This window comes from Vombatus ursinus, unplaced genomic scaffold (assembly GCF_900497805.2).
Source record: "Vombatus ursinus unplaced genomic scaffold, bare-nosed wombat genome assembly UNPS02014785.1, whole genome shotgun sequence".
Lineage (NCBI taxonomy): Eukaryota > Metazoa > Chordata > Mammalia > Diprotodontia > Vombatidae > Vombatus > Vombatus ursinus.
In genome coordinates, this window is record NW_020954563.1 from 11,360,329 (window position 1) to 11,380,028 (window position 19,700).

Below are 19,700 nucleotides of genomic sequence, written 5' to 3' on the forward strand. Positions count from 1 at the left end.
CCGAATTTTTCCTAGAACATAGGTTCTAATGCAAGCAAATAAAGATTAAAAACTGGGCGGCTAATAAATATTGTCTAGGTTTCTATCCTTCCATGTATTCTAGACAGCACTTTTCCAGGAACATAATGGATAATAATGGGACAGATAATTGGTGCAGTGATCTGCCTGAAAGGCAACCTTCAGTGGCCTTAAGTTGTTTGGAGTTGTTTTGGGATGAAAATGATTTCTGCTTCCAGCAAACTAATAAACAAGGAAATGTCTTTTGGGTTCATATTAAAACAGACCTGCCTCCCCTAAGCATACACTGGAGAGAAATGAGACCTTGTTTGGTGCCTGGGACTGGGGGAGGGGAGAGAAGAGAGGAGGGAAGAGAGGCAGTAGTCTGGTACTAAGATTTACAGATGATAATCTGCTCGTGGATAATACCAGGGTCGAGTATATCTTCAACAAAGATTCTCAACCCAGCATCCATGAACTTGTTTTTAAAAAACATTTTAGTAACTATATTTCAACATAATCAGTTTCCTTTATAATCCTACACATTTTATTTTATGCATTTAAAAGCATTCTGAGACAGGGTCCATAGTCATTACCAGACTTCCCAAGGGGTCTAGGACATAAAAATGGTGAAGAAGCCCTACTGTCCATTATGGGGCTGAACCATCTGCATTCCTACTACAGGACTTGTTACCGCGCATAAGAACTTTGCATTCTTACAGAAAAGGCACTTAAAAAAAGACCAAAAAGGCCAAGTTCTAGAATCTCAGAATGACTTTACCTCTCAGGGACTCAGTTTCCTTATTTATAATAAAGGGATTGGATAGGTTGACCTCTGAGGTCCCTTCCCCCTCTAAATCTATGACCCTAATTGAATTATTTTCGCCAATCCCTTAGCCCCTTTCCCTATAGCTGATCTTGCCCTGCCAAAAATGTGTCTTGGATCATTCCCACCATCTGCTGCCTTTGCTCCCACTCATGGCTGAAAGAAAGAATGAAGGAAGGAATAAAAAAAAAAAACCCAACCATACTGCGGCAGCTAGGTGACACAGAGCACCAGCCCTGGAGTCAAGAGGTACTGAGTTCAAATACTGCCTTAAACACATACTAGTTGTGTGACCCTAGGCAAGTCACAACCCGATTGATTGCCTTCACACACACACACACACACACACACACACACACACACACATACTAGTTGTGTGACCCTAGGCAAGTCACAACCCGATTGATTGCCTTCAAAAAATAAAATAAAGAATGGTAGTCTTCAACCCAGAACTCTTTTAAAAAAAAAAAGAAAGAAAGGAAGAAAGAAAAACTGGAGAAAAGTCACAAAGCCATGCTAATCCTGTCCACTACAAATTTATGTTACATAATCTCAACTGGAGCCTCATGGAAGCAAGATAATCCTTTTATACCTCCCTAGACTGATACACTATCCCACTCTCCTGAATGGCATTTCTAACCCTTCCTCCTTCAAACCTCCCATGCCTTCCCTTCCCTCACTTTCTCAACCGAGGGCCCTGCCTACTTCATTAAAAAAAAAAAAAAAAAAAACAACAACAAAAACTGAGGCAATTCACTGAAAGCTCCCTCTTCTTCCCTCCTCTTCATTCAAGTCACTCAGATATGTGCCTTCTCCCTACAATCTCCTCCTTTCCCCCTTGTTTCAGATGAGGAGCTGGCCTTTCTCCTTGCCCAAGGCAGACGCTTCTACATGCACAAATGATCCCATTCCATTTGCTCTTCTCCAGATCACTGCACCTTCTTACCATCCCCACTCTCACTCCTCTTTAGTCTTTCCCTGTCTACTAGCTATTGCTCTACTGCTTACAAATATGTCCATGTCTCCCCCATCCTCGAAAAACCTTTCATCTATCCTCTCTAAGTAACCTACTATGTATCTCTTCCTTTTCACGGCTAAAATCCTTGAGAAGGCTATCTATAATTGGTGCCTTCACTTTCTTTCCTCTCGCTCTCTCAACTATTCACAGTCTGGTTTCTGACTTCATCATTCAACTGAAACAGCTTTCTCCAGAGTAACCAATGATCTCTAAATTGCCAAATCTAATGGGCCTTTTTTCAGTCCTCATCCTGTTGATCACTTCTGAAAATTGAGAAAATCAAACTGATTCTATTCTGTAATTTATTTCATTTTGGATTACTACAGACATTTTTGTGTAACTACCTCAGTCAGGTTTCATTTGTCTCTGACTTAAGTTTGGAAGTTCAGCTTTCCAGTAAATCACTCTCTAATTTAAGTTTAGAAGTTCAGTTTTCTTGCTAATCACTGCTCTATTCTTGTGTCAAGGAAATTTGTTAACTTTGAAGGATGCAGAAGGATGCCAGTTTTCTCTGCAGCACTAACTATCCTTCAAGAAAAGTCCGGTCTGTTACCACTGTTGACACTAACTAGACATGCCAATGGACACCACCAATGAGCTTCCCATAGCAACAAGATGGAAGAAGGGGTTGTGGCTAGCCTTTCATTCCAAATTTCCAGCCAATCATTTTGTTCCCTACATCTATGATGCTTCTGACTTTGTAACCAACCACATTGTTTTCTCCATCTATGATACTGCCTTCTATTTTTCGGATGCTCCTCTCATAGTCCATAAAAATATTGTGTAAGCCCTTATTCAGGGCCTTAGCTTGCTAAGAAGACTGAGATCTTATTTACTGGCAATTTTGAGCTTTGCTAACAAACTGATCGTGCTAGGAGCTTTGGGCCTCATTTTGCCTTAATTTTAATCGAGATACTTCTTGATACTCTCTTATCTTAAGGTTTTCAAGACAATAAGGTTTTCAAAACAATGTCCTCTCCAGGTTCTCTTCCTAGAAGTCTGACAGCTCCTTTGCTAGATCTTCATTCTCACTAACCATAAATATCCCCTATGACCACTGTCCCTGGACCCTCTTCTCTTCTCCCTTGGTATTATTTCACTTTCTTATCAGCTCTCATGGATTCAATCATCGCCATGATGATTCTCAAATCTACTTATCCAGGCCTAACCACCCTCCTAAAGTCTAGTCTCACATCTTGAACTGGGTGTCCAGGAGACATCTTAAACTCAATATGTCCAAAACTGAGCTCGTTATATTTGCTCCCATACAAGCATTTCCCTCTTCCTACCTTGCCTAATACTGTAAATGGCACCACCATTCTCTCCATCACGCAGGCTCAAAACCTAAATGGTCATCCTCAACTCCTCCCTCTCTCCCACCCCACCCCCCACATTCAATCAGCTGATGCTACCTTCACAGTATCTCTCTTATATGCTCCCTTCTCTCCTCCAACAATGTCAGGAACAGGTGTAGGCAACCATCACCTCAGGGTCATTCCCGGTTCTCCCCACTTCAGTTCATCCTCCACTTAGCTTTCAAACTGATTTTCCTAAAGCATAGGTCTCTGGAAGACCTGGGTTCAAACCCAGCCTCAGACATGTATTGGCTGTGTGACTTAACTGGTTTTCCTCAGTTTGTTCAACTGCAAAATGGGGATAATAGCACCTACCTCAAAGGGTTGTTGTGAGGAACAAATAAGACAATATTGGTTTAAAAAAAAATTTAGTACAGTGCCTGGCACACAGTAGGCTATAAATAGAGTATATACACATATTTATTTATTCCCTTCCCTTTGTTTATTCTCTTCCCCTTCCTAGTCAATAAACTCCAGTGTCTCCCCATCACCTCCAGGATCAAATATGAAATCCTCTTCTTCAGCATTTAAGCTTTTTACAAGCTAACCCCTTCCTACCTTTCCAATCCTCATATACCTTACCCCCTTCTACCCACTTCCCCCAGGTACTATGCAATCCAATGACACTGGCCTCCTTTTCTGTTCCTCACACAAGGCACCGCATCTCTGGACTCTGACTTCATTTCCACCGCCTTCCCCCTACTATGCCTGGAATTCTCTCCTTCCTCATCTCTGCACCCTGGCTTCCTTCAGGCCCTAACTAAACCCCACCTTCTGTAGAGACCTTTCTCAATCCCTCTTAATGTCAGTGTCCTCCCTCTGTTAATTATCTCCAATTTATCCAGTCCATAGCTTGTTTATGCAGCATTATTTGCATGCTGTTTCCCCCAATTAGGCTTTGAGCTCCTTTGGAGCAGGGGCTGGTTTTTGCCTTAACTTGTATCCCCAGCACTTAGCACTGTGCTTGGCACATAGCAGGCATTTAATAAATAAATCCTTGTTGACCTGAGTGCCATGGCAGGATCATGCTCAGAAAGGCTGACGGTAGGATACACATGAAACTTTTCTCAATGAACTTGGGGGCAAGTTAGAAAAACAAGTTCCTTTCAATGCTCTGCTTCTCAGCTACCACCCTGAGAACAAGCAGCTGACTCACACCTTTTTTGCCTGCTGGTAATCCTGGCTGGAGGCAACACCTGTGCAAGGGTACATCAGCCTGGAATCAGAGGTGCTTGCACTCTGGGGCTAGGCCGGCCCCTGGGAAGCTGTGCATTTGCACTTCCCTAAACTCTTCCCAGCTGTGCTCTGCTGACTCTACAGAAAGCCTCCACCTGCTCCCACAGACAGCCCAGCTGCAGGGAGAGGAAAACACCTGGCTCAGGGTGCCCCACAAGCTCCGGGAACAGCTCTGAAGCACGGGGGGCTCTCTTAAGCCAGGTCAGCATTTCCATTGTTTGCCCGGGCAGGCTTAGGGCTGTGGGTTATTAGGGACCTGAAGCAGAACCAGCCACAAGCCAATGAAATACCTCAAAAGCTAGCTAGAGCTGGGATCCAGAGACTTCCAGACAAAATGTGCAGATAACTCAAGCTTCCCATCACACCCTCCCTTCCCAAACAGTAAATAACTGGTTTAAAAAAAAAAAAAAAAGCTGGGTGGGAAATGAATGTCAACACACAGAGCCTTCGGGGGTGGAAGGAAGGCCCCAGTAGTTAGGACCAGTTTTAAATTATGAGCATGGCAATTTATTTGTCTGAAAATGACAATGGGATTAACTTCCTTTTCTGTTTTTGAAGCCAGGGGCAAATTTACTCAACTAATTCTCTGGGAAGAAAATTTGCATCTCTTCCGGGCAATTTCTGGCAAGCCACAACCTCACAAGTCCTAAATTTCATCTTCAGTGAAACTAAAGTGTTGGTCTAGAACAAAAGTTCTTAACCTTTTTTGTTTTATAGACCTCTTGGGCAGTCTGGTGAAGCCTAGGGACCCCTTCTCATAATTGTTTTTAAATGCATAAAATAAAATGTACGGGATTACAAAGGAAATCCCCATACTGAAATGTAGTCGTCAAAATTAAAAAAAAAATTTACAGACCCTCCTCCACTACTAGTCCCCCATTCCAGTAATTTTTCCAACTGAAGTGCCCCTTCCAGTCCTTCTTTTTAAAGTAAGCAGCCTGATGACAGGGGCTGCTTTTTGCTTTTTGTGTTTTTATCACAGCACTCAGTGCTTGACAAAAAGCAAGGGCTTATTAATTGCTTTCCCATTCATTCATTCGGTCGATCAATCTTAAGTACAGCCTCTACCTACAAAGAATATCAAACTCAATTCAATAGGCATGTAATAAGTAGGATACCATGGGTGCAGTGTAAGACTCAAAAATGAAAAAAAAAAAAAGACTGCCCCCCCATTACATTCTACTTTAATCCAAAAGCAGTCTGTTCAATGCCAGTGGACTTTTTCCCTCCTTGCCCCCCCCAACTATTCTTTCCTTATCACTTTTTAAATAATACACTTTAATAAATATTTATTGAATGAACAAACGGCTAGCAACCCGCCAGACAAGGCTTGCCAGTTGCCCAAAGTAGGTTCATGTGCCCCATCTCACTGTATCCTCACAATACTCTTTCGTGTAAGGTGGACATGTCAGGGATAAGAATACCCAATTAACAGATAAGGAAACAGAGGCTCATAAGTTAAATGACTTGTCCAGTTAGTGTTGGAGGGGCAAATAGAACCCAAGTCCACAAGTCTACTGCTCTGTCTAGGACACCCTGAAATTCTTTACATACCCAGTTTATACTTGTTCCTATTATGAGCTCACACTTTCCTTAACTAGACATGAACTCAGCAAGGAACAAAAGATTTCATTTGCCATTTCCTCCCCACTGCCAAGCTCTGGCCATGGTTAGAGTGCAGCCCATGCTGCCGACATGGTCCACACTTGTTTTTTTCTTTGCTTCTGAAGAAAATACTAAACGCTGGAATTTGATGCATATCGATCTTTAACATTAGATGTTAAAACCAAAATCCAATCTGCTGGGAAGATAAGTCAGTCTGCACTGGTGGCCAGTTAATCTGTCTCTAAAGAGATCCCTGGCTCTGAAAAACTGAGAACTGACACAGCAATAATCTCAGACCACAGGAAGGGCAGGGTCGTCCCTTCAAACCCTCCCTGTGCCCTCAGCAACCTTAAACAAGGGACATTTTCTAGCCCTGGCACTATTCTGACAACATAACTTTATAGATCTTTTATTTCTTTTTTTGTCATCAGATGATGGAGCAACATTGGCTCTCACAGCCCCCAAGAAACAAGGAACACCTGGAGGAGCAGGACGCTTCCCTCCCCTCTAGGCCAAAGAGATAACCTTCAACTTTCTAAGAAAGGGAAAGGGATCTACTGAGTATGGGTAAGCCAGCCACCTGTCCTGCCTCTGACATCACACAGAACATTTGGAAAGCTGTCTACAAAAGGAAGAAGGGAAGGTGTGATCTCTTTGAAGGTTGGTCACCCCCAAATGACCGACCATATCAATACTGGATTTCTCTAGCCTTTGCTATAAAATCAGCTCCACACAGATAAAAACAACTATTTCGGTTTTCATAGTGTTGTAAGTCAGTGGTATCAAACTCACATAGAAAGTGGGCCACTAAACCCTACAAAAAGATTCCTGCAGGCGGCAGATTAACTTAGAAAATCAAGTTAACATTATCTATGTTGTACTGTGGTTTTATGTGTTAAATATTTCCCAATTATATTTTAATATGCTTCTGCTGCACTATGCAGGCCAGCACATTTCACACCTTTGTTTTGTGTACCAGGCACTGGCAGATTAGTTCAAGTATTAACAGGCCCATTTTATACAGGTAAGGCTCTGAGCTTAAGTGTCTAACCCAAAGTCACTTAGGGATGACAGAATTAAGATCTGAACCCATCCAGAAAAAAAAAATGGATCCCAAGTCCATTGCTTTCTCCATCATACTACACTGCTCCTATATATTTGTGACTTTGCTTTTACATAAAACAACCTCTTAGAACTATTATGGCCTGATCAAGGGCACAACTGGGGCAATACAAAACATTTCCTCTTCATCCAGAATTGGGGAGAAATAAGAGTATTCTGGTTAATTTGTTATTTTTGGTTAGCAGATTTCAAGGGTCTTGATGGATTCAGGTTTGGGGAACATTAATTCTCATCACACAAGGGAATGTAGCCATCAATGCCATCCAAAACCAGTATAGGTTCTCTTGGTGTGGGGAGTGAAGTAAGAGCAGCAGACTGACATTAGCTCCACTAATTCTAGCAGAAGCTGAGTGACCACTCGTCAGGGATATTAGAGAGAAGGAAAGAAGGAGTAAGTATTTAAACAGCACCTGCTTTGTGCCAGGCTGATGTGCACTTTACAAATATTATCTCATTTGATCCTCACAACAACCCTGGGAGGTAGGTGCTATTATTATCCTCGTTTTACAGTTTAGGAAACTGAGGCAAATGGAAGTTAAGTGACTTGCCCAGGGTCTCATACCTAGTAAAATGTCTGAGGCCTGATTTGAACTCAAGTCTTTCTGACTCCAAGCCCAGTTCTCCATCTACTGCACTGATATTAGAGAAAAGGGAATTTGGCTTAGACAGAGGTCAACCTCTGAGGTCCTTGAGACCCCAGGATTCTGTGGATGCATGCTGCCTCTCTAATATTCACTTGGGGTACTAGAGGTCATACCCTTTTTGGAAAGGTAGATCTCAAACTTCAATGGGAGGCAGCGTGGTGCGGAGGTGGAGTCAAGAGAACCTGGGTTCAAATCCCGACTGAAGGTAAGGCAGTTGATCACTTGGGCTTCGGTCTCCTCATCTATAAAACAAAAAGGTTTGAAGGGATAATCTCTAAAGTCTTTTTCAGTTAAAAATGGACTATCTATGAAATGTTCCAATGATTAAATCCCTAATAGCAAGGCATGGATTCACCAACTGTCTTGGCAAAAACAGAGCCTAGGATGTGTAAAAATCTAGACTTTATTAAAGCCCATCAGCCCCTATACATACACCGGTTTGAATTTGCCAAATTGCTTAAACTTTTTCAGCACTGTGCCAGGGTGTTGGTTTTAAATTTAATGTTTGTATCTCGATTCATACAGGCCTTAATTTCTCAGCACAAAGATTTGTTAATCCTATTACATATTCTGGTGAACAAAAGCTCCTTTTGGCTAGGAACTCCAAGCTCCCCCACCCCTACCCTAAACAACTATTCTATTCCTTCCTTCCTATCCATGGGAACGTGGGGATTTAGAATTAAGAGTCCTTGGAGATTATATAGCCAAAGCAGAACCAGAGCAGTTACCCTGCTAGCTAAGGCAGTGAGGTTAGAATCCGTTTCCTGATTCCAAATCCAGTGTTCTTTATTCTGCCCAATGTCACCACTGCAAAGTGAAGAGCAGAATTCAAGCATCTTGAGGGCAGAACTGTATCATTTTTCTCATTATACTCATACCACCTGCACGGTACTTGGTGCATAATATGTATCCCTCACCTACATCTGTTTGCCTCAGTTTCCTCATCTATAAAATGAGCTAGAGAAGGAAATGGCAAACCACTCCAGTATCTTTGCCAAGAAAACCCCAAATGAGGTTACAAAGACTTGGACACAACTGAAAAACAACTGAACAAATCACCTACACCAAAATCACAAAGATTGGTACTAGGTAGTGCTGTGGATAGAGCACTGGGCCTGGAGTCAGAAGACCTGAATTCAAATTTAGACCCAAATACTTACTCGCTATGTGCCCCTGAGCAAGTCACTTAACCTCTGTTTACCTCAGTTTTTTCATCTGTAAATTGGGGAGAATAGCACTGACCTCCCAGAGTTGTTGTGAGGACCAAATGAGAAAATAATTATGAAGTGCTTAGCATAGTTGCCTGGCAAATACTAGGTGCTATATAAATGTTAACTATTATTGTTATTAACTAATCATAACAAACACGAAACATTGTGAATCAGTCTACCCCACAATAGCTATTTGTGAGAAGAGGGGGGGAATGAGGTTTATTCCCAGTTTCAAATGATACAACTATGACAATGGAAGACTATGTGATTTGATCAGTCACCCAAAGGACTGGTTAATGATGTTGAAATCAAGATAAATCCAAATACCAAAGAGTTCATAAAAATGAGAAAAGGACCCACATGCACAAAAATATTTATCGTAGCTCTTTTTGTGGTGCCCAAGAATTGGAAATTGATGGGATGCCCATCAACTGGGGAATGGTTGAACAAGTTGTGGTATGTGAATGTAATGGACTACTATTGTTCCATAAGAAACGAAGAGCAGGCAGATTTCCGAAAAACCTGGAAAGACTTACATAAACTGATACTGAGTGAAGTGAGCAGAACCAGGAGAACATTGTACACAGTAACAGCAACCTTGTGCGATGACCAGCTTTGTTGGACTTAGCTCTTCTGAGCAATGCAAGGATCTAAGACAACTCCAAAAGACTCATGATGGAAAATGCTATCCACATCCAGAGAAAGAACTGTGGAGTCTGAATGCAGATCGAAGTATACTATTTTCTCTCTTTTTTTTTTCATTCTCATGGTTTTTCCCTTTGGTTCTAATTCTTCTTTACAGCATGACTAATGTGGAAATATGTTTAATATTATTGTACATGTATAGCCTATATCACATTGTATGCTGTCTTAGGGAGGGAGGCAGTGGAGGGAATGGGAGAAAATTTAGAACTCAAAATCTTACAGAAGTGAATGTTGAAAACTAAAAACATAACAAAACAACAACAAAAAAGGTAAATCCAAGCCTTGGAATCTGCCCGCAACATGGGGGAAAAACACTGGGCTAGACCCAGGAGAGGCAAATTGGAATCCTGGCTCCAAAATGTCCTTCCTGCATAACCATGACTTCGTCTATCATTCCACTCACCCCAGATGTACAGGTTCAATCACCCTAGATGTACAGAAGGGTTTGCTCCAGTCCCTAATATTCATGGGATCATAAATAGGGTGCTGGAAGGGACCCAGTCCTCTCATTTTAATCCTGAGGAAACAAAAGTCCAAATAAGTTAACAGACTCCCTTGAGGTGGGGATAGGGGGGGCCTAAGAGAAGGATTTGAACCCAGGTCCTCTGACTCCACTGATCTTTTCACTAAGTCAGGCTATGCTGCCTTCTAAGTGCAAGGAGCTATTTAAATAAGAAAAAAATTGCATGCATCTGGTACACTTCATTCTCCACCCCCACCCCCACCAATATTTCTAAAAATAAATGTCACTCTATTCAGGATAGATTTAATAAAACCTGAAACCTCCTTTTCCCTGTGATCTTGTGGTGTCTGAGTCAGTCTGGCATGTTCTAGGATTAATTGGTATGTAAAACAGACTCTCAGGCTGACTGTCTGTCTGTTTTCCCCCTACCTCACAGAGAGCCCTTATGTAAACAGGGTCTGGCAAATAAGCCTGTGCACAAAGAGGCCTTCCTTAGAGCAAGCCTGCAGCTTAGCACATGGCCAAGCTCTCACACCATAAATTACCTACTGGGCACTCAGGCAGGCGGCTGCGGCTGCGGCTGTGGGCAAAATCTAGGGCCAAACCATTGACACTTGAATCTGAGGAGCCCAGAGCTCCTCAGAAGAAGGGGACATGCCATCCAAGCAGTAGCTGCCCATGCATCTCTCCTACAAAGCACCAGGACAAGTGGCTACACAATCTTTTGTTGGAAAGCCCTGAGTAGGGAGAAACCCTAATTTCATCTCCAGATGCAGTAGCCCATGCCACTTTTGGATAGCTCTGGCCCTAAGGAAGTTATTCATAGGATCCTAGAAGTCAAGCTGGAAGGAATCTCTGAGACCATCTAGTTGGTCTGACCTCAACTTACAGATAAGGAAACTGAGGGCCAAAGATCTTATCTGCCCAATGTCACACAGTTCTGCCCTCTGTCCCCAAGAAAACAAGTCTATGCCACATAACAGTCCTTTAAACACTTATTAACACAACAATTATGGGTAAGGAAAGGAGGGGGCGAGTGCCCCCATTTAGTCCCTTCAAACTCATGCATTTGTATGGTTTGGTTTTCCTAACTATCCTGGTTGTCCTTCTGGGTGTGCTCCAATTTGTTGGTATTTTTCCTAAAATGTACCCCCAGAACTGAACAAAACCCTCCAAATGTAGTCCAGTCAAAGTAGAGGACCTCAGGACTATTTCTATACCTATAAGGAAAGTTTAAACCAACCTGAGAGATATAACGAAAATGTTTGTTCCCATAAATTAGGAGTAAACAGCTATAGCTAGAGAAGTAACTAAGTAAAACAGGATACAGTAGGTCCTCTCTTGTTTGCTGACAGAAGTTAGTTAATCAAAATAAAAGATTACATAAAATTGAAACAACTGCTAAAAGTAACTAGGTAAAATAAGATAAAGTTGGTCCTATCTTGTCTTGCTGATAGAAGTTAGTAAGTAGGACAAAGGTTAAGCTTTGCTTAGAGTGAGCATGCTTAATAGGCTTATAAATATTAGCTTCTCCATTTCTCGGAGTGGCTAAGATGCTATTTTCTGAACATATGATGTATGAAGAAGGAGGGACAACATGTCAAGGAGTAGATGTGCAACAGGCTTACTGGAAAGTTGTACACTCTGGAGTACTCAGCCAATGAGGAAACAGAGGAGGGACTTTGCTGCTGAGATTAGAGATAAATAGTGAACCCCTGCTTTGGTACAATGTGTCCTAGTCCACAGGACACCTGTGGTTCCAACTGCATAATTAACGGAGCTTTTAACTTTATCCCTCCTGAGTCTGAATGAGTTATTTCTCACAAACCTCTCACAAAGAACTGCAAAATCTACTTTTTTAAAAAATAAAGATGATTGAGTCTCCCTAGGTTTGATTATAACACCCTATGGAATTTGGTGTCACAACCAATCTCTTTTTTCAAAATCAATAAGTACATATTGATTACTGCCTATTTTTACAGTTGTTGCTATTACCAAGTGCCTACTATGTGCCAGTCACTGTAAAAAGTTGGCAATTCAATCACTTAAAAAATAATTTACTGAAAATCAGACTCATTCTGATCTTCGAATACCACAAAATCATAGATTTATAAGTAGAAAGGATTTGGAGGTCAGAAAGTTATACTATCATCCCTACAAGGGGCAGATAGATGGTACAGTGGATAGAGTACAAGGCCTGGAATCAGGAAGACTCATCCTCCTGAGTTCAAATCTAGCCTCAGATGCTTACGAGCTGTGTGACTCTGGGCAAGTCACTTAACCCTGTTTGCCTCAGTTTTCTCATCTGTAAATAATGAGTTGGAGGAGGAAATGGCAAACCAGTTCAGTATCTCTGCCAAGAAAACCCCAAATGAGGTCACAGAGTTAGTCAAACATGACTGAAACAACTGAAAAGTGCTTACTATGTGCCAGGCCCTGAAAAAGTTGGTAATTCAATCACTTAAAAAACAACTTACTGAAAATCACACTAATTTTGATCTTTAAATACCACAGAATCAGAGATTTAGAAGTGGAAAGGATATATAGAGGTCAGCAAAATTATACCCTCACAACTACAGATGGAAACTAAGAAGGCTGCAGGGAAAAGGTCCAAAGATGGGGAGGTGTTTCACCAGTAGTCACACTACACAGATAGCTAAGAGGCAGGGCTGGAGTTCACACTCAGATCCTTTAGTGTTCTTTATACTATAGCAATCTGTACAAGGCTCTTCCTACAGAGGCCAGAACTGGCCCATCTCTAGAAGAAGTAGTTTCTTGTTTTCCAAGAATATGTGTGTGGTGACAGCAAAGTGCCACATTGGATAGAGCAATGGCTCTGAAGTCAGGAGGACCTGAGTTCAAATCCAGCCTCTGACAGGGGGTTGAGGGGAAAGTAAGAGAAGGAGGAAGAGGAGGGGGAGGAGAAAGAAGAGGAAGAAGAGAGGAGTGTTCACTGGCACTATCAGGTAGAAGGTTACCAGTCATGGTCAGGGGAAAAAGGGACAACTTGTGGAGGGAAAAAGAGAAAAGTTGTGGAGGTTGGTCACCAGGCATCAACAAGAGAGGCCTGGAAAGCACTTATAGGATAATGAAGCCCTTAACCAGAAACAAAAGTCTTTGAAGGCTCAGGCACTATCTTCATCATGGCAGCCAACTGAAGACAGAGGATACAGGAAAGAAAGGCAGACAGATGGAGGAAGTGAGTAGCTAAGAAGTTGGTGAATGACTCCCACAATATTAATGTAAAGAAGTAAAACTCAAAAGGGAATACCACATTATTATAATACTTCAGAGAATTGAGAAAATGCACCTCCCTTCCTCCATGGCAGAGGTGAGGGGCTATGTGTGAAGCATACTGCAAATACTGACAGACCCCTGATGATATGCTTGCTAGCTTTGCTGAACAAGTTTTTTTCCCCTTCCTTTTTAAATTTTTGCTACAAGGGATGGCTCACTGAGCAGGAAAAAGAAGAGGGATGGCTATGGAAATGAAGGTGATCAAAACAAAAGGTTGTAATAATAAGAAGAATTAATTTTAAGTTGGTATTTGATAATGAAAGCTTGGATTTTTGGACCATGTCTTAAAATACAGGAATGATGGACTTTGCCTAAGGATGGAGTATAACTAACAAAGGCCAGTAAAAAACATTATTTGCCCCAAACTTTGCACTTTCAACTGTAAGGAAGAATATGGCAAGCATAGCTTGAGTTTACCATAAATTACCAGGTACAACAAAGAAAGAAGAATAGCAGGAAAGACATAGTAAGTCTTTGGAGAAAATACGGGAGGAGGGTCAGCCTGGCATAGCGGATACAGCTGGCCTTAAAGCAAGTCAGAACAGCTGGGTTCAAGTCCCACCCCGGAGAAATGCTGGCCACGTGACCCAGAGCAAGTCACTGAACCTCAAGGCTCTGGGCTACTCTCCAAGGCCACAAAATGCAAAGCAGGAGCTAATTTGCATTCACCGTCACCAGGACATCCCTATACTAATGAAATATGAAATTTGTACACACTTAGGAATAGGGACCAGATCAGCACCTTTTCTACAGCTTCTAGTCAGAGTCGCCTAAAGCACTGAAATTAAAGGCCTTGACCAAAGTCACAAACCAGAGCATATGTGTATTGTGCACACACACACACACACACACACACACACATGCATGTCAATATGCATATGCACATATGTACATGTATATATGTATATAATATATGGACACATATGGACAGCTAGGTGGCGCAGAATGCTGGGCCTGGAGTTAGAAAGACTCCTCCTTCCTGAGTTCAAATCCAGCCTTTGACATTTACTAGCAGTGTGACCTTGGGCAAATCACTTAATTCTGTTTGCTTCAAATTTCTCCTCTGTAAAATGAGCTGGAGAAGAAAACGGCAAACCACTCTAGTAAAAACCCCAAATGGGGCCACAAAGAGTTGGACACGCCTGAAAACGACTAAGTAACAACAACAAAATTACAATATTATCTCACGTAAATGTCACAATCCCAGGTAGCTAATGTTATTATCCCCATTTTACAGATGAGGAAACTGAGGCAGAGAGCAGTTAAGTGACTTGCCCAGGATCACACAGCTAGCTTCTGAACCTGGATTTAAATTCAGATTTTCTTGACTCCAGGGCCAATGCTCTCTCCATGGCAACATCTAGCTGCCTGATATACAGTATATCCAAGATACAGTATATACATACATATGCATATATACATACATATACAGTAGATATGCAGCATATATCCGTCCATCCATCCACACAGCCATTCACATTTACAAACACATCTGAGAAGTAATGTGGCTTAGAAGACAGAGGTTTAAGTCCCCACCCCTGACACATACTGGCTGACAGGTCAGAGAATATCTTTGTATACTTAACACTTAGCACAATGCTCTGCAGCCAGTAGATATTCAATGTCTGTAGAATGAGTATTATTAAAAAAAATGGCATGTGTTTGATGGCAACCACATTCAAGGAGAATGATTCTGAAACCTCAGGTTTCTACAGACATCTTAAGTTCCATAACCACTCTTCAGAGCAGTACAAGTAAGAGATTTTGAAAAAAAAAAAACAACAAAAAACAAAAAAATTTGGAAAACATCTGCTCCGCCAAATCAAAAAACACATCAATAATTTTTTTTTTAAAAGTTGGTTTTTTCCCCATAGGTAATTAAAAAAAAGAATATCTAATTTCTCAAAGCAAAATATATGGACACATTTTCTTGAAAGGGGAAGAATACATTAACCTAAACAATAAAAAAAAGCCTAAACCCCCCAAACCAAAAAAACAGAGCCCAAAGCCCCTCATATCCAACATGGGAAGCAAACGGAATGCAAAGCACAAAGTATCACCATTTAAAAAAAAAAAGGATGAAATAAATGAACAAAACACAGATTTACACAAACACCAATACAAACAGCTCAGCATTTTTTCCCTCTTAGAGTTTACCTACCTCTTTGTAGGCCAGAGATTACTGCTGAAAAGTTCTGCGCTCTTTTCTAGATGAAATTCTGTTTTAGATAAACCTGGAGACCTAAACTTTTAAAGGTCACTTTGTAAAACAATAAGTCTTACAGAGAATGGTAATCTAGGTTTAAAAGGCTTTACCACCTTTTTGCATTTTCCAGAGGCAGAGCGGGAAAGCAATTAAGTAGGGCAGGGAACCCCCACCCCAACACCTTTTAACCTAGGACATGAAGGGGAAATAGGGGAGGGCAGAAGAGACAGGAGGGCTGTTGCCACCCATTGTCAGGAGAGCCAGGGATTACCACTGCATCCCTGAGCGCTGTTACACTCCCTCTTTTCTGGGCCACCCCAGCTTCTTAACTCTCATCCCTGGTCTGTCCCCCCACAGTTAATGAGGAAAACACAGAAGTTACAGCCTCTCTTTTATTATCCAGGGCCAAGGCCAAGGGCTCCATTTAGGGAGGTGGGACGGTGTAGGAATCTGGGGAGGGTGGGAAGATCACAACTGCTGACACCAGGAGGCTTTTGTAATTCTGTGTCCCTATCTAGATACTGGAGAGAAAAAAGGCTGTAAAATTATACTTGGAATGGAAGAGGAAGTAGGGGGTGTGGCCACTGAACCCCAGGCTCTGCTGGAGAAATAGTTCACGTGAGTTCAGCAAGACTTTCAGAAGGCATGAGATCATATAGCTGAAAAAAAAAATTAAAAGCAGACAGAGCCCTTAGCCTGGAGGCAGGGAAAGCTCCATCTTTCACTACATGTTTAGAAAAAGAAGTAGGAAAAGGACGAAGCTGATGAGTCAGGGGACTCATCTTTAAAGACTCATCAGTCTTTACGGGGTTGGCAGACTGGGTTTGTCCTTTGCTGGCCATTTCTGCAGCAGCCCAAGCCCCATCCCGTCTTATCTACTCACTGAGATGCTGGCCAAATGTTCAGAGCATTAATGTTTACCACTCATTCCTTTCCCCTTTTCTTATGTATGTTGTTTCATGAAGTTATTTGCTGGGGAGGGGGATGAGGAGGAATATATTCAGAAGTGAAGGTGCTAAGAAAAATAAAACGTAACAAATATCATCTTTTTAAAAAGCTATCAGTTCCAGTCAGAGAAATCTGTTCTCATGCTGGTCAAGGATTTTTAACTTGGGGTCCATGAACTTAAATGGGGAAAAAAGTTATATATCTATAGTTATCCCTTCCACACTGCAACTTTCCCCATCTTGGTTTCAATAGATCCCAGGTCGGCATAAGAAATTAAATGGGACTTATTTGGGAGTTTTGCAGAAGCCGAAGTTTAGAAACTCTGAAATGCATAAAATATGTATGTGATATTATATAATATCAACATATTGTATCTTTTAATACCATAATAATTCAGACTTCTTCTCTGGTACAAAGGCCAAAAAATTTTACACAGATCTCCCACATTTCAGGGAGTGGGGCACGCCACGTCCCTAACCCCTGAGATGTAGGAGGGATAACTGTATTTTTCTAACCTCTGACATTTGGCAGTTCCTTCAATTACGAATGTAGCCAACAAACATTATTTTGAGAAGGGGTCCATAGGCTTCATCACACTACCAAAGGGGTTCACTACACAAAAAAAGTTAAGAACTCCTGAATTAAATCAATGCAAGCCAGTTACCAGGGTGTCGACTCTTGCCTTGGACTTCCCCTTCCAAAAGGGAAGGCTTCTTTCGTTTGCCAGCACACACCTAACTACCAAATTGATATTCCTAAAGAATAGGTTTGACCAAGTCACCACCCAACTCAAGAAATTTCCATGGCTCCCTGTTAAGTCAAGTACATAATGTCAACAAGCATTTATTAAGCACCTACTATGTACCAAGCACTGTGATAAGTACTGAGTATATTAAAAAAGGGCAAAACCAAAAAAAATCCACTCTATTCCCTGCCTTCAAGGAGCTTACAATCTAACAGGAGATAACTTACAAAAACAACTATGTTCAAACAAAATATGAACAGGATAAATGGGAAATAATCAACAGAGGAAAAGCACTAGTCTAAAGGGGAGGATCCAGAAAGGCTTCTTGTAGGTGGGATTTGTGCTTGGACTTGCAGGAAGCCAGGGAAGGCAGGAAGTAGAGGGAGAGAATTCCAGGCAGGGGAGACGTCCAGGGCAAAGGCAAGGAGTCAGGAGATTTGTGACAGGAAAAGCAAGGAGGCCAATGTCACTTGATCCTAAAGTACCTGTCAGGGGAGAAAGGTATAAGAAGATTGAAAAGGTAGGAAGGGGACTGGTTGTGAAAAGCTAAACAGATTTTAACAAATGAGGAAGAGGAGTGATATGATAAGATTGGTGCTTTAGAATGATCACTCTTAAAGTCTGAGTGCAGAATGAAATGGACTGAAGAGAAACTAGAGGCATTCTGGGGAAAATACTGGAGTTTCTTTGGGGAGGCGGGAAGAGAGCTGCTAGGGAGATGAGGCACACCGGTTAAGTCATTACCCCAAGCTTCTTCCATCCAGTTACCTAAGTGCCCACATCCCTCTGCCTCATTGAGGTACCATGGTGGCTGAAATCCCCTGGGAAGATGATCCTAATCCCAAGACTGCTTAAGGCAATGAGAGCCTGCACCAGGGTGGTAGCTGTGCAAAAGGAGAAAAGGGTGCACACTGCAAAGAGAGAAATGGCAGGACTTGTCAACAGATTGGATATGGGGCTGGGGGGGGGGGGGAACTGGATATTGACATCTAGGTTTCAGGCATGGGTAATAGGGAAGATGGTGGCACCCTCCACATTTATAGGGAAATTAGGAAGAGGGGAGGGCTTGGGGAAAAAGATAACAAATTCAGTTTTGGATATGTTGAGTTTCAGATGTTCATCTTGAACATCCAGCCCCATTTGTCTACTAGGCAGCTAGAGATGTGAGCCTGAGAGGTTAAGGCTCAATAAATAGACCTGAGAATCATCAGTATAGAGATCACTAAACACATGGGAGCTAAGGAGATCACCAAGTGAAATAGCACGTGGGGAGAAGAGAAGGGGGCCCAGGGAAGAGCCTTGGGGGACACTTGTGGTCAGTGAGAATGACCTGGATGAAGATCCAGCAAGGAAGCCTGAGAAGGGGCTGTCAGACTGGTAGGAGGAGAACCTGGAGGGGACACTGTCTTGAGATAAGAGAAGTGATCAACTGGGTGAGGACTGAGATAATTGAATACATAGGAGCTAAGGAGATCACAAAGCAAAACAGTATAAAGGAAACAGAAAAGGGGACCTAAGACACCCATGGTTGGGGGGGTGGGGAAGAAACCTGGATAAGCAAAGGGAATGGAGGAGTGGTCAGACAGGTAGGAGGAGAACTAGGGGAGGGGGATGTCATGGAGAGAGAACACAGTAACAAGGAGAAGAGAGTGGTCAACTGTGTCAAAGTCTGCAGAGCTCAAGAAGAACTGAGAAAAAAGCCTTTTGATTTGGCAATTAAGAAATCATGGGGAAAAAATAAAGAAATCATGGGTAACTTTGGAGAGAGAAATTTCAATATAAACTCCTCTGATTATCCCTGAAAACCTTCATTATCTGGCTCCAGCCTACCTATCCAGGGTTATTTCACATTGACCGCCTTATTAGTTTTCCAGCCAACATGGTTTATTTGCTGCTCTCCATACATGGCTGCCTCCATATCTGGAACAATTAATAGCTAACATTTATAAAGCATTTTTAAGATTTGCAAAGCACTTTACCTATATTATTTCATCCGATTCTCACAACAACCCTGCCAAGTAGGTGGTTTTGTTACCTTCCATTTACAGATGAGTACACTGGGGCTGATTGAGGTTAAGTGACTTGCCTAGAGTCATACTGCTAATAAGTATCTGAGGCAGGATATGAACTCATCCTTCTGATCCCAAGACCAGCACTCCTACAGCTTCCCAGACTACTTTCCTTCTCTCTCTCTCTCTCCACATCTTTCCTCATCTCTCCCTCTTATAATCCCTAGCTTCCTTCAGGGTAAAGCTTAGATGGTGCCTCCTAGATGAGATCTACCCCTAACCCCTCCCCCTTCCAGAATGGCTCTGTATTGAC

At 42.0% G+C, this 19,700-nt stretch overlaps 1 protein-coding gene across 2 annotated transcripts in view; it reads right to left on the bottom strand.

Moving 5' to 3' along the window:
* CBFA2T2 (CBFA2/RUNX1 translocation partner 2) overlaps nt 1-19,700 on the bottom strand; it is a 166,973-nt gene that overhangs the window by 130,170 nt on the left and 17,103 nt on the right. Inside the window, exon 2 of one of the 2 annotated variants that reach the window (XM_027867233.1) lies at nt 7,917-8,045. The exons of the other annotated variant lie outside the window; for it this stretch is intronic. Coding sequence (XP_027723034.1) covers nt 7,917-8,045 — 129 coding nt within the window. The remainder of the gene's footprint in view (nt 1-7,916; nt 8,046-19,700) is intronic. 2 annotated transcript variants of the gene reach the window in all.